General features: G+C 41.6%; 2 protein-coding genes across 2 annotated transcripts in view; one reads left to right on the forward strand and one right to left on the reverse strand.

The window, feature by feature from the left end:
• The window catches only part of AMN1 (antagonist of mitotic exit network 1 homolog), a 46,555-nt gene extending 43,545 nt beyond the window's left edge, over positions 1 to 3,010 (forward strand). Inside the window, exon 7 of the mRNA XM_081129793.1 lies at positions 2,597 to 3,010. Coding sequence (XP_080985919.1) covers positions 2,597 to 2,670 — 74 coding nt within the window. The 3' untranslated portion in view covers positions 2,671 to 3,010. The remainder of the gene's footprint in view (positions 1 to 2,596) is intronic.
• Positions 3,011 to 4,910: 1,900 nt separating this feature from the next.
• ETFBKMT (electron transfer flavoprotein subunit beta lysine methyltransferase) lies at positions 4,911 to 14,023 on the reverse strand. The gene is made up of 4 exons (XM_081129794.1): positions 13,844 to 14,023; positions 11,208 to 11,646; positions 8,264 to 8,394; positions 4,911 to 7,026 (listed from the first exon to the last, which is right to left on the reverse strand). The coding sequence occupies exons 2-4, from the start codon at positions 11,531 to 11,533 to the stop codon at positions 6,683 to 6,685; spliced, it is 801 nt and encodes a 266-aa protein (XP_080985920.1). The 5' UTR covers positions 11,534 to 11,646; positions 13,844 to 14,023; the 3' UTR covers positions 4,911 to 6,682.
• Positions 14,024 to 14,673: the final 650 nt, after the last annotated feature.

Genomic DNA, 14,673 nt, shown 5'->3' on the forward strand with positions numbered 1-14,673 from the left:
TTCAGAGTATAAGTTTTTCACTTATCACATTTATTCCTAAGTAATTTTTCTTTTTGATAATAATATAAATGGAATTATTTTCTTAATTTCATTTTTGGTTTGTTCAGTGCTGGTGTACAGAAACACATTTGATTTTTGTATATTGATCTCCTACCCTGCAACCTTGTTTATTATTTCTAGTTTTGTAGAGGATTCCTCAGGATATTTTATACACGCTATTACACAATCCAAGAATATAGTTTTACTTCTTCCTTCCCAACATGAATGCCTCTGATTTCTTTTTCTTCCCTAATTTCCATAGAGGTGGTAAGAGCGGAAGTCCTTGTCTTGTTCCTCTTCTCAGGGGGAAGACGTTTAGTGTTTCACCATTAAGTATGATACTGGCTGTGGGTTTCTCATAGGTGCCCTTTACCAGGTTGAGGAAGTTCCCTTCTTTCCCTAGTTTGTTGATTAGTTTTATCACGCGTATTGGATTTTTCAAATGCTTTTTCTGTGTCTATTGAGATGATCATGTGATTTTTGTCCTTTATTCTATTGATATGCTGTATGTCATAGGCAGGTAGTGCCCCTACCCAGAGATGTCCATGTTCTAATGCCCAGAACCTATGTGTATGGTATGCTATATAAGGTTGCAGATGGAATTTAAAAGTTGCTTATCAAAGTTGACCTTAAAATAGGGAAATTGCCTGGCTAGGCATGGCTCAGTGGTTGAGCATCGACCTAGGATCCAGGAGATTGTGGTTTGATTCCCGGTCAGGGCATATGCCCAGGTTGCAGGATCAATCCCCAGTTGGGGGTGTGTGGGAGGCAGCCGATCAATGACTCTTTCATCATTGATGTTTCTGTCTCTCTCCCTCTCCCCTTCCTCTTTCTGAAATCTGAAATCAATAAAGATATATTAAAAATAATAATAAGGAAATTATCCCTGAGTATCCAGGTAAGCCTAATGTAATCATAAGACTCATTAAAAGTATAGGAGGGAGGCAGAAGTAGGAGAATCACAGAGAAGAGAGCTTTCAATGCTGTTCACTGAATATGGCAAAATGCAAGGAATGTGGTGGCCTCTAGAAGCTGGGAAAGTCAAGGCAATGGATTCTCCCCTAGAGCTTCCAAAAAGAAATGTTGGTCTGCTAAAACCTGACGTTAGCCCAATGAGACCCATTTTGGAATTCTGATCTCCAAAACCCTCTGATAAATTTATGTTGTTTTAAGCCATTAAGATTGTGGTAAATTATTACAACAGCGATAGGAAACTAATACAGTGTATTAAATGAATTGATTTTCAGCTGTTAAACCAGTCTTGCATTTCTGAAATAAGTTCCAGTAGATCATGGCATATAGTCCTTTTTATATGTTGCTAGATCTGGTTTGCTAGTTTTTGTTGAGGATTTTTGAGTACATATTCGTAAGAGGTGGGTGTGGTGTCTTTGTCTGGCTTTGGTGTCAGGGTAATCCTGGCCTCAGAATGAGTTGGGAAGTGTTATTTTCTCTTCTATTAGTATAGCCACTCTAGCTTTGTTATAGTTGCTGTTTACGTGATACATCTGTCCATTTTTTTACTTTCAACCTATTAGAAACCTGTCTTTACTCTAGATTTCCTATATAATAAATTTCAAGTTGTCCTGTTCTAGTAACTGCTCCCTCCCCTAACCTTTTTGGACATGTTGCAGCTTGCCAAGGTGCTTTACCATACCTGTGGGCTTTCTTTAATCCTGCTCATCCTTTGAAAATAGTTGCTTCATTAAACCCTGTTCAGACACCCCACTTTAGTGTGTCATCTATTTCCTGCCAGGAGCCTAAGAAAGACTATACTACAAGGTAATAATGAAATTGCACCAGTATTCTCCAGTTGGTGAAATTACAGGAAAAACAATATATGCCTGATTTTTTTTTTAATGTATCTTTTATTGATTTTAGAGAGAAGAAAGGGGAGAGAGAGAGAGAGAGAGAGAGAGAGAGAAACATCAGTGATAAGAGAGTCATTGATTGGCTGCCTCCTGCACGCCCCTGACTGGGGGTTGAGCCCGCAACCCGGGCATGTGCCCTGACTGGGAATCAAACCACGATCTCCTGGATCCTAGATCGATGCTCAACAGCTGAGCCATGCCCGGCCAGACTATGCCTGATTTTTTAAAGTATTACCATAATATGTGCACTGCAGCTAATAATAGCAAGGGCTACCATTAATTAAATGTATTTTTAGTTGTATACTAGTCTTACATATCATCTCATTTAATCCTTTAAATAACCCTATGAGATATAATAGTTATCCTCAGACACATGAAATATCTCTGATTATTGTGAATTAATGTATTTTCTTTTTTGAAATGAATGTTGTTTCTTTTCTTTCTTTTTTAAAAATACATCTTTGTTGATTTCAGAGAGAGGAAGGGAGAGAGAGAGAGAGAAACATCAATGATGAGAGTCATTGATCGGCTGCCTTCTGCACGCCCCAGACTGGGGATCGAGCCCGCAACCTGGGCATGTGCCCTCACTGGGAATCAAACTGCTATCTTCTGAATCCTAGGTCAGTGCTCAACCGCTGAGCCATGCCTGGCTGGGCGAATTAATGTATTTTCAATCTTTTCTTTTGTAGATCATTCACGAGAAGTCTTGGAGCAATTAGTAGGCCCAAACAAATTAAAGCAAGTGACATGGACTGCTTATTGATGCTTATCAAAGCTATGCTCTTCATACTACCAGGAAAGGATGGTCTTGGAGATGGGCTTTCCAACATGTAATATGGTTTGTGATTTACCAGGCTTTTAAATACTTTCATAGTGCTGTTATTCTGTTTGTTTGGTACGTCCTTGTTTTTGAATGGTAATCTTAGCATGCCTTCCAATGGATTGGCAGGGGAGGGGGAGGGTATTGTGTTTGTTTCTTAACAAAGATTTTAAATTACCTGTTTTCCCTGGAGATTTCCTTTTCCTACATAGATATTTGAGCTGTTGTAAAAGACATGTACCAATATGGATAAATTCTAAGTAAAGTTATTTCTAAAAGCATAATTACCTTTCTAGCTATTTTCTGGCTCCTACCTTCCTGAAGTATTTAAATGCCCATTTGCCAAAAGCAAAGTTGAACATCGGCCTGTAAATTCATTATAGAATTTACTGTTTCAGTGAAACAAAGAAATATAATAGTTATGTCATAATTCATGATATCATACACCTTAGCCATTCAGATATGAATGTTACGGAGACCCTTGCCCAGTCAATTATTTCACTGATTTTTATAGCTACTTTTTCTGAAAAAGAGTTCCCAGACCCAGTTCCAACATGGGGTGGGGTGGGAGTAGGGGCATAGAATCAGATTCTATTCTATTCTGGAGATAGAAACAGATTCCAGTTTAAGGTTCGGTCCTTCAAGACTGCTTCCCGCACCCCCACCACTCGCACACACTTCAGATGCCAGTTGTAAGTCCAGGTTGTTACCTATGCTTCTGACCAACTGGTTACAAATTGGAGATTCCAAGGACCCCTTCCTTAATTTCCTAGGACTCACAGAACTCAGGAAAACCTGTTTACTAAATTACCAACTTGTTACAAAGAATATTAAAGGATAAGAATCAACAGCCTGATGAAGAGATACATAGAGAGAGGTCACAAAGGAGCTTCTGTCCTCACCCAGCTGGGGGCCCCGAGCTGTGTTAGGTGGAAGCTTCCTGAAAGCTCTCCAGACCCCCTTGTGGGTTTTTATAGAGGCCTCAATATGTAGCAAAGCTCTCATTTAGAATCGAAGGACAGATAAAGGTCTTCCCAGGCAAGAAACAGGTAAAGGAGTTCATCACCACCAAACCAGTATGACATGAAATGTTAATGTGTCTAGAAGAAGAAGAAGAGGAAGGAGAGAAGGAGGAAGAGGAAGAGGAGGAGGAAGAGGAAGGAGGGGGAGGAGGAGGGAGGAGGACGAGGAGGAGGAGGAGGAGGAGGAAGAGGAAAAAGAAACCTATGAACAAGCCCTGGCTGCTGTGGCTCAGGTGGCTGGGTGCTGTCCCATGCACTGAAAGGTTGCCTCTTTGATTTCCAATCAGGGCACATGCCTGGGTTTCCGGCCTCATCCCCAGCAGGGGGCGTGCAGGAGGCAGCCAGCTGATGTTTTGCTCTCACATCAATGTTTCTCTCTCCCTCTTCCTTCCTCTCTCTCTCAAATCAATAAAAAGAAAACATTTTAAAAATTAAAAAGTATAGCCCAGCCGGGCGTGGCTCAGCAGTTGAGCATCGACCTAGCATCCAGGAGATTGGGGTTCAATTCCCAGTCAGGGCACATGCCTGGGTTGCGGGCTGCAGCCAATCAATGACTCTCTCATCATTGATGTTTCTAGCTCTCTCTCCCTCTCCCTTCCTCTCTCTGAAATCAATATTTTTAAAAAAATTAAAAAGTATATATGAACAACAATATCGCAATAAATACGTATCTATCAACAACTGAATCTAAAAAACAAAGTGAACAAGGAGAACTGAAACAGACTCATAGATACAGAGAACATTTTGATGGTTGTCAGATGGGAGGGGAATTGGGGGGACTGGGTGGAAAAGGTGAAGGGATTAAGAAGTACAAATTGGTAGTTACAGAATAGTCATGAGGATGTAAAGTACAGCTTGGGAATATAGTGAATAATATTCTGATAACTATGTATGGTGTTAGATGGGTGCAAGATTTATCCGGATAATCACTTGGTAAGTTATGTAACGTCTAATCACTGGGGGATACACCTGAAACTAATACAATAATGTATGTCAACTGTAATTGAAAAAAAATTTTTTTTAAAGAAAACCATCCAGATTTCCAACTTAGTAAGATAAAAAAAGAGCAAATATCTCAATAATTTTTTAGTATTGATGACTTGTTTAAATGATATCTTGGGTACTTGGGTTAAGTAAATTATATTATTAAAATTGTTTTTTAATATATCTTTATTGATTTCAGGGAGAGGAAAGGAGAGGGAGAGAGAGAGATAGAAACATCAATGATGAGAGAGTCATTGATCGAGCCCGCAACTCGGGCATGTGCCCTGACTGGGAATCGAACCCCAATCGCCTGGATCCCAGGTCGATGCTCAACCTCTGAGCCACGCCCAGCTGGGCAAAAATTTTTTAAAACAAGGAAGGTATGGTATATTAAATTTCTTATACGTGTTTAGAGGGTGGGTTTACATATTCAACTCTATTTTTTGTCCTTACAATTAATTACTTTATAAATGTGGTTTGTTTATAGTGTGGACATATATATTTTATATACATATACATATACATATACATATACATATTGCCACTACCAGGCTATATTTTATACTTAACTTGTAACACATACAATGGTGGAGTTTACAGCAGTTTTAAATTAGAGGATATGGAATACAGAACATATAATTAGTACAAAATTAGAAGACCCAAAGGTAAAAACTAGGTCTTCCTCCTACCCCAGCCCACCAGCTACCAGTTACCCTGTCAGAAGGCAGCCACTGTTACCAGTTTCTTATTTATCTTTCCAGAGATATTCTATGTATACTTCAAGCAAATATGTATTTTATACACATACATACATGTATGTATTGTGAAATGAACTCAAAAGGAGTCTGGAGGCTTTGATAGAAAAAAATAACAAATATTTATTCAAGGGTCTTAGAGTTTGCACACTGGAAACACAGCTAGGCAACAACCCAGAAGTATTCTGAAGAAGAAAAGTTAAGAGTTCTTACAGTAAAAGCCATGTCCTTGAGAATAATCAGTCCTGCATTCTTAGCCCTAGGATTGGTCCAGGACCGTTAACAGCCAGAAGTCAGAGGTCTGGATGCTGGATGCCAGGGAGTCTGGAGGATGGGCACCAGGAGGTCTGGGTACATTCTGAGTCCTTTAGGAGGTAGAGGGTTATCTGAAGGTAAATAAACATCTGGGCATTGACATAGGACTGGAAAGTTCAAAAGTTGAAGTTCCCAGGCTAGTTAAAACGAGAAAAGTAATCGTTTCCTTGTGCCTCAGCCTTCATTATGTTAATAATTTAGCAGCTTGGTTAAAGTGACTCCATTTTGTACTTTCCCTATCTTCATTCTTGCCCTCAATATACATGTACATCTTTTTACATAGTGGTATATCATACATCTCTTCTTCACATTGTTTCCTGTTTATATCATAGTGAGTTTTTTATATATAGGATCCTGAAAACCTGGGACATGTAGTCGTGGCATAACCAATTCCTACTAACCTTAGTGAGCCACGAAGAGGCATCAGGTGTCAGTACAAAGTATGTAGGAAATTCCAAAATCTTTATTTTTATCCATGGTTGTCAATTAAGACCCTATTATGTACTAAGTACTGTATTCTATATTTTGTACTTTGATTGTTTAATTCAATAGTACATCATATAGTTGTCCTCAACTATAGAAACAGACTCAGCTACCATATCTAATTCTCTCCACAACTTACATTACATATTGCTACCACTGGGTATTGCCTTCTACAATTATATTCCTATAGCAGTAAAACTAGAAAAAAATTACAGGTAGAGATTTGTATATTTGGCATAATGGAGAACTAGTTACATGACAAAAGCTGACAAAACTTTAAACCTTCATATTTGGGAAACAAGATTTGCCATTTAACAGGAGTTGCATTCTTCAAACTAGTCTTTTAGGGTTAAACCCAAACATAGCTAGATCCATACTTGGAAGCATTTTGACAGCTCAAGGCTGGAAATCCCACACTGTGCTTGTTGTCAGTCCATTGTTTTCTTGCCTAGTAGGTTCTGGAAGAGAATATTCTACCACTTTGTGCAGTTGATGCTGAATGCTGTGGCCTCTGAACTGAGGTCGGCCAGGGTCACCAATCAGTACTTGAGTTCTGTGGGTCCAAAAGCAATCCTTCAGCCATCGATGAAGACTATCCGCAAGGTCTTCATCATAAAACATATCTCCAAGCACAACAAGGTCCCACTTATCTTTTTCCAAATCCAAAATATTTTTGGTTAAAATGGGAAAAGGACTCAGTTGGTTCAATTCACAATTTAGTGTGATAGCCATTCCTGCAACTTTAAAAAAAGCACATGATGAATTGGTATATATTAGGCTGTTTTAATTCCCTATTGATTAACTTAAGCAATTTAGAAAATTTCCTAACATTTCCCCCCTCTTTTTTTAATTTTAAAAGAATATTTATATTGAATTTTTAGAGAGAGAGGAAGCAAAAAGGAGACAGAGAGAGAGAGAAAAGCATCAATGTGAGAGTGAAACAATGATTGGCTGTCTCCTGCACACCCCCCAGCAGGGATTGAGCCCAAAACCCAGGCATGTGCCCTGACTGGGAATCAAATAGGCAACCTTTTGGTGCACAGGATGACACCCAACCAACTGAACCACACTGGCCAGGGCAAATTTTTTTCTGTTTTTTGTTTTTATTGACTTAAGAGAGAGGTAAGAAACATCTATCAGTTACCTTCTGCATGCGCCCGACCGGGGATCAAAGCTGCAACCTGGGTATGTGCTCTGACTAGGAATGGAACCTGCCACTCTTTGGTGTACGAGATGACACTCTAACCAACTGAGCCACATCAGCCAGGTTTCCCTTTTTGGTTGAAAGATGTTTTTTAGATAAGGAAGCCTGAAGTTTATGCCAATGTAAGCTATTACTGCGATTTTCAAATATATGAATGGGTATCCTGAATACAAAACGAACAATAAATACTCCTGGAAATGTCAGGGTTTTAAGGAACATTTGCTGATCTCAATAACCACAAGGTTTGGTTTGTTACAGGAGACAGGGAAAGAAGCCTTGCGCTTGAGCAAGGTGGTAAGTTAAAACTGAGCCCCCTGTATAAAATAAGGATCTTCAAGGACTAGATCCTCAGTGAAAGGGAAGAATAGAAGAAAAGCAAATAAAATTAAAATTTACCTGTCTCAGCTTAGATTCTGATGGAACAGAATCTCCCTCAAAGACACAGACCCATCCTCACTTGGGTTTAGGGTCAAATATACACACCTATATATTTCAATGAATTCCTAGCCCAGGAATTAACATTAAGTATTCTCAGGTTGGTATCACTTTGGGACATCTGACACACAAATACAAATCCTCTTGGGGAAAAAATGCACTGTCATCTCATGCCTCACAGAATTCCCATAGGTAATGTCCCACTGAACCTAAGTTCACAATATCATATTGTAAAATACACATGGGTATAAGCTATCATGTGGAGGTATCTGTAGATATTTATCCTGGACGGGGCAAAAAGGATGAGCTTTCCATATTTTTAAATATGAAAGCCTTACCAGGGTCTATGTCGTTGGCCAAGATCCTCGATGCCCCACTCATCTTAGCAGCGATAGCTGTAGCTCCACAGCCACTCCCAAGATCTAACACAGATTTTCCTCTGACAACGTCAGGATTATCCAAAAGATACCTAAGTTAGAAAAAAACGGGAAAACATGGGAGAAACTCAGTGAGAGCTGTCCAAAAAAATAATTTCTTTGTGTTCAATGCACAAAGAAATAGGAACTTAGCAGAAGAATTTGGTCAACCTTGGCAAGTTTGGCCTGACTAGAGTGAGACAAAATGTCAATCTTAAGAGTTGGACAAAGGTGACTGAGAGAGGACCTAGTCATTTGATTTCTCTTCAGCAGTTCCACACAACTGACTAATTGGGCTCTTCAAGTCAACTGTTTAAAAGTTGTGAGCTTACTGTGATCCAGAAACTACCAAGAACTAAGAACACAGACTGCCAAAATACTATTATAATCAGGACTCAGTACACTAGATCCCAAATCCACCATCTCCTTTGTTCATGAGCGTGGTTTTTACCTACTGCTTGAATTGTCTTACAGTGATCTCTCTAGCAAGGTACCATCAAAGTCCAGTTCAACCAAAGAATTAGGACCAGGGGTAAGTAGTTACCAAACGAGTGAAGATGAGTGGGAGACACTGAAATAAGGAATTTCAGCTGACATTTGATCTTAGTATTGGAATAATAAAGAATGGCAGGGACTATGGCAAAGTAGGGGTGTACATGCCATGTCTAAAGGGACAGCTTCTACCCATCTCCAGCTAACACAGAAATCCCATGTTCTCAGAGATTATTCCTGTTTTTCAAATCAATGTATATTTTTACATGAATATTCTCAGGTTTTTAAATGTTAGCAACTGATTTTTTAAAAGTTTTCAACTGTATTGAGAAGCCAGAGCTGGTGTATTGAATTAAGAATATGCAGATTAGGGGCCAGGCGTGGTTCAGTGGTTGAGCATCGACCTAGGATCCAGGAGATTGGGGTTCGGTTCCTGGTTGGGGCACATGCCCGGGTCATGGGCTTGATCCCCAGCAGGGGGTATGCAGTTAGGCAGCCGATCAGTGACTCTCTAATCACTGATGTTTCTATCTCTCTCCTCTTCCTTCCTCTCTCTGAAATTAATAAAGATATATTAAAAATAATAATATGCAGATTAGGGCCTAGTGAATGAGGAGACACAAGCCACCCACCTGGGGCAGGTTGCTAGCTCTCTCAGCATGCGAGCTTCCACTTTGGGAAGGTGTAAAACCACGGGGTCATTTTGATTGAAGGTGGTTTCGATACACCCACAAAGGAAACAGAATCACAAGATTTATTACTTCCAGATGCCAGAAGCAAGGATGTACAATGAGCTGAGGGAAGGGCAGTCTTCTGTCCCAGGTCACAGCTGGAGATAGGGAGCAGGGTATGTAAGGTGACTTGAGGAGGAGGTCACACTAACTTTTCGAGGGCTTAACTCTGAGTGGCTATTTTAAAAGGTGCCCTGGGAAAAGCAAAGCAGGAACTTTTAGCGGGCATCTAAATTCAGGTCCTTATAAAAATGCCCAGACTCAGTGTAAGCAGGGGTATCACACTGTAAAACACCTGGGCAGCAACTCGTCTCATCACAGTAAGTAAAAGTCAAACAAAATACATCTCTGGGGCGCCAGTTTGTAGTCTCTGATTCAGTATCTTAAGGATTTGATTGTAAGTACTTGGAGTTGATAAACAATAACTTTGATAAAAAAACAGCCACTTATAATGCCAGTACTCTTTTTTTTTTTTTTTAATGCCAGTACTCTTTAAATATGATGTGAGCAGTAAAGCTTAGAAATTTGGCAACAATCAGAAAATTGAAATTGTTTGATACCACCTGGACAGCTTTCTAGTCCTCAGTATTCTCCAGAAAGCTCTATGTTTGCCTTTATTTTTCATTTAAAACTATATATAGCATTAATTCTGTTTGGCCATACCATTCCTGTGAAAGAGAAGTCCTATCCTTTTTGTTTCACAGCTTCTTAACATCAAGGCATAAACAGATGAAATCATTTACCAATCCAAGAGCAAAGGCCAGATTGAAAACTGAAAGTTCTGGCCTTTGTTTCAGCGGCTGTTTTTTGTGTTTTTTTTAAAATGTATCTTTTGATTTCAGAGAGAGGAAGGGAAAGGAAGAGAGAAAGATAGTCACTGATCGGCTGCCTCCTGCACACGCCCCTACTGGGGATCGAGCCCACAACCTGGGCATGTGCCCTGGCCAGGAATTGAACCTCAATCTACTCAATCATAGGTCGATGGTCAACCTCTAAGCCACACCAGCCAGGCTCAGCAGCTGTGTTTTAGTAAGAGCAGAGTGTGAATGTGTGAGAAAAGGTCCTAAAGACCTTGCAGCGTGGAGAGTTGGAAGGAGGGGCCTTAAAAATGCAGATACAAGTCGTGAGTTCACCTGAGGTGTCAATAAACGACTAGAGGGAGTCCTTGAGCAGCCCATTCACTCACATCTCCTGTTCTTTGGGACACTGAGAAGAGGCAATGATGGAGGGGATGGGGCTTAAGGAGCAACATTTACAGGATTAGGCTTGGAGACCTGAAGTGCTGGGGCTTTAGGTTCTATCTGGGATCTCTGCACTAGTCATAAATTATGAACCATGAACCTGAGAATAGTGTGAAATCTGGATATTTATAGCTATCTTCAGTCTTGACAGCTGACTCTAGGGCTTCTCTTGGGGAAATACCTTGATAAGCTTGGAGTAGAAGGTAAAACTAACAAAGCAACCAAAAAATATGCTTAAACTGCTCGAAATTAAGAAAATAAGATTGTTGGGCTTTTCTCTGTGTTTTTTTTGTTTTTGTTATTTGTGTGTGTGAGGGGCAGGGAGAATGCAGAATTGGAAGAGCCTGAAAAAAGGAAGGATTGTAGCAAACTTAAAGGTTCCCGTTTCATTTACGGCAGTACCTAGACAGGGCTTGGCCTCCTGGCCAATAGATCGCCCAGTAAGGATCGCTGTGGGGCCACAGGTCAGCTCTTTCCCACCAGAACTTGCATCTGGGGGTCAAAAGCCGCAACCGGATCTCAGGGGTGAGGCTGCCACTGCTGGTGACTTCAGTGTTCTCCTCCAGGAAAGCTTTCATCTCAGGATCCAAAAAGCTTCCAGTCCCTCTCCAGGGACAGTGGCCCCAGGGAAACAAGGAGAAACCACTGCTTCTCATGGCCTTCCAAAAGACACCACAGTGGTTCATTGGAAATGGTGCAAATGTCCTCCAACCTGGGCTCACAGCCATCAGTCCTTTTCCAAACCACAGGTTCTGTCACTGCTGTTGATAAGAGCTGCTCCTCATGGGCAAAGTATAAGGATCTGGCTGCCAACCTGATTCCAACTGGAATCTCTAGATCTCTAAAAACAGAAGTAATAGTGAAAATTCCAAGGCTCACTGACACTTCCAAATCCTATTAAATAGTAAGAAAATACTACAAGGTAAGCTCTGTAGCAGATGATCCACAAGTACAAGTTCATTTTATTTTATTTTTTTAAAGCTATTGATTTTTAGAGACAGAGAGCAAGAAAAACATCAATTTGTTGTTCCACTTATTTATGCATTCATTGGTTTATTCTTGTATGTGCCCTGACTGAGGACTAAACCCACAACCTTAGCATATGGGGATGATGCTCTAAGCAACTGAGCTACCTGGCCAGGGCAGTACAAGTTCATTTTATAATTTATTTATTTTTTAATCCTCACCCAAGGATATTTTCTCCATTGCTTCTCAGATAGAGTGGAGGGGGGAGAGAAACATCGATGTGAGAGAGACACATGGATTGGTTGCCTCCCACACGCACCCCGACTGGGCCGGGGATTGAGCCTGCAACCCAGGTACGTGCCCTTGACCTGAATCAAACCTGGGACCCTTCAGTCCCCGCGACACTCTAACCACTGAGCCAAACCGGCTAGGGCACAAGTTCATTTTAAGATAAAAGCATTAGTGCATCAATTTAGGAACATCCAATCTTTTAAAAGCATACCTCTTCAGAACAGAATCCTTTTAATAATTTCAAACTACAAATATACAAGCATTTGATTTTGAGAGAAATCTTCAGGAACAATGCTTGTTACATAAAATAAGGTATACCTTTAAAGTTCTTTCAAACATTTAATCACTCACCTTTAAGCAGGCACTAGGCCTGGCCACTGTGAACAAAGTAAAAGTCTAGGAAGCTTAGATTCTAGTGGTGGGATAGCGCAATTAACAGGCTAACACAGTTCTTGCCTTTATGAAGTCTAGCCAAGAGCTGTGGAAACGAACCGTAATTTTCTGTAGGCAGACGTATACAAATTACACCAACCACACACTATTTCAATAATGATTGTCAGGGCATAAAACATGTATGTAAACAGGTTCAGATTTTTTCCATTATAAAAGAACACTTTATGGATTTCATCGTAAAAAAAGAATATCAACTCCCACATCTCTTTCTGTAAATATCTGTAATGATTCATTTTTGCCAAGCCTGGGTTGAAAAGACTTTGTTCCAAAAAGAAACCACCTTGAAAAGAAAAAATAGGAATGATGAACAGCAGTTTAAATGTAAATTATACACACAGTTGTTTGGGATCTCTGGTCTGTTCAGCATAAATGTTTTAAATAGACTTATTTCCACCTAAGTCAGCGATTCTCAACCGGTGTGCCTCAAGAATTTTTAGAACATATGATACCTGACTAGTCATGGGCACTGACCTCTTTTCCCTTAGACTGTCAAATAAAAAATGACAACAGCCAACACAATAACTGTCCAGCGTGAATGAATCAAAATTATACCTATTTATTTTTGTCAGATCAGCAAAAAGTTGGGGGTGTTTTTGTGTTGTTTTTTGGCGTGCTGCAGAATTTTAGTAATTAGTTTATGTGTGCCATGAGATGACAAAGGTTTGAAAGTCGCTGACCTAAGTATTTAGAGTAGGGCCCGCAACTCAGATGCCCACCAGGAGCCTGGCTGGTGATGAGCGATGCAGACCAACTGCAGGATCAGAGGGGCTGTGGCAAAGGGGAGCCCCACGGCTTCCAAACGCTGGCCGCACAGGGCAGCAAACCGCTGCCAGGCTTCCAATTCCTCGGAATCATCCAGATAATCATGCATAAGCTCTCACTTTTAAACGTCGGCGATTAATTAAAATATCAAAACTCCAATCAGGAGAAAATGCCCGTGGGGCCTCTCGTCTGCGAGCTCAGGACAGACGTCCGCGGGCTCGCTGTCCACGTGCGCGCCCTGGGAACGCCCCGTGCGCGCCCTGGGAACGCCCCGAGCCCGCCCCGCCCCGCCCCGCCCCGCGCCGCGTGACGCCCCCTCGGCGCCTTCTCCGGGAAGCGTTGGGTCAGCCCTTCAACAGCACAGGCTGCGTAAGAGAGCAAATGAGAGGCGATTTTGGTTTTGGACACTCGCCCCTGCCACCCCAGCACCAACCGGTTATGAATTACGTGCTTATGTACTGGACACGTAGTATAGGTATTAACACGGGTACGTTTCACGCATTTCCCTCCAAGGGGACAGGAGTCGCCCTGAACGGGGCAGGCACAGTGCTTCCTTTCCGCCTTACCTGGCTTTGCTAACACCCCTGGGAAACTACGCGAAGGTGCGGCACGTCTGTCACTCGCCGACGCGCGTCTTTTCGGGCCTTTTTCACGAGCGGGCGTGGATCCCGCTTCCCCAGCGGGAAGCTCGCGCCGCGCGGGCCCGGCCGCAGCGAAGCCCCGGCGGCAGGCCCCGCCCTCCTTCCCGGCAGCGCTTCCTCTCACGCTCCCAGCGCTGCTTAAAGGGACAGGAGGCGCGAAACCGGGGGCGCTCGGGCCCCGCTGGGTAAGTAAGGGAACGTCAAGTTCTGATTTCTAAAATATTCACTGTGAAACCATTTATGACACTTTGTGCCAATCACACTTCTAGGCACTGGACATAGAGTGGTTTGCAAAATAGAGTATGCACCTTTTACGATGCTGACATTGAACTGTGATTAAATCACAATATAAACCCTCCCTTTTACAATTAATGTTAATGTACAATCTAAATCTACTTGCAACTTAAATCAGTCAAGTTCTGGACCCAGATGTCCATCTTCCAACTGGACTCAAATATCCCACTGGCCCCTCAACTCAACACATTCCAAAATTAACTCAAAATCTCACCTGACAATCAAAAACTTGTTTGGCGCCTGCGAAAAGAACCCAAGAGCGAGGCGAGCCGGGTTTCTGCTCCTTACTTGGAACTTTGAGAAATGAACTGGCAGCTGCCTGTTCAGAATCAGAGCCTGTGGCTTGGGTTCTCTGCTTCTGACTTCTTTAGGTGGGGTTTCTGCTTTCTCTGTAAACTGGAACCCCCCAAATGAGAATGAAACTGCTGTTCCCAGTAACAGGCCAAGATACATCCTTGTCA

Source organism: Miniopterus schreibersii (assembly GCF_964146895.1).
Source record: "Miniopterus schreibersii genome assembly, chromosome: 2".
NCBI classification, from domain to species: domain Eukaryota; kingdom Metazoa; phylum Chordata; class Mammalia; order Chiroptera; family Miniopteridae; genus Miniopterus; species Miniopterus schreibersii.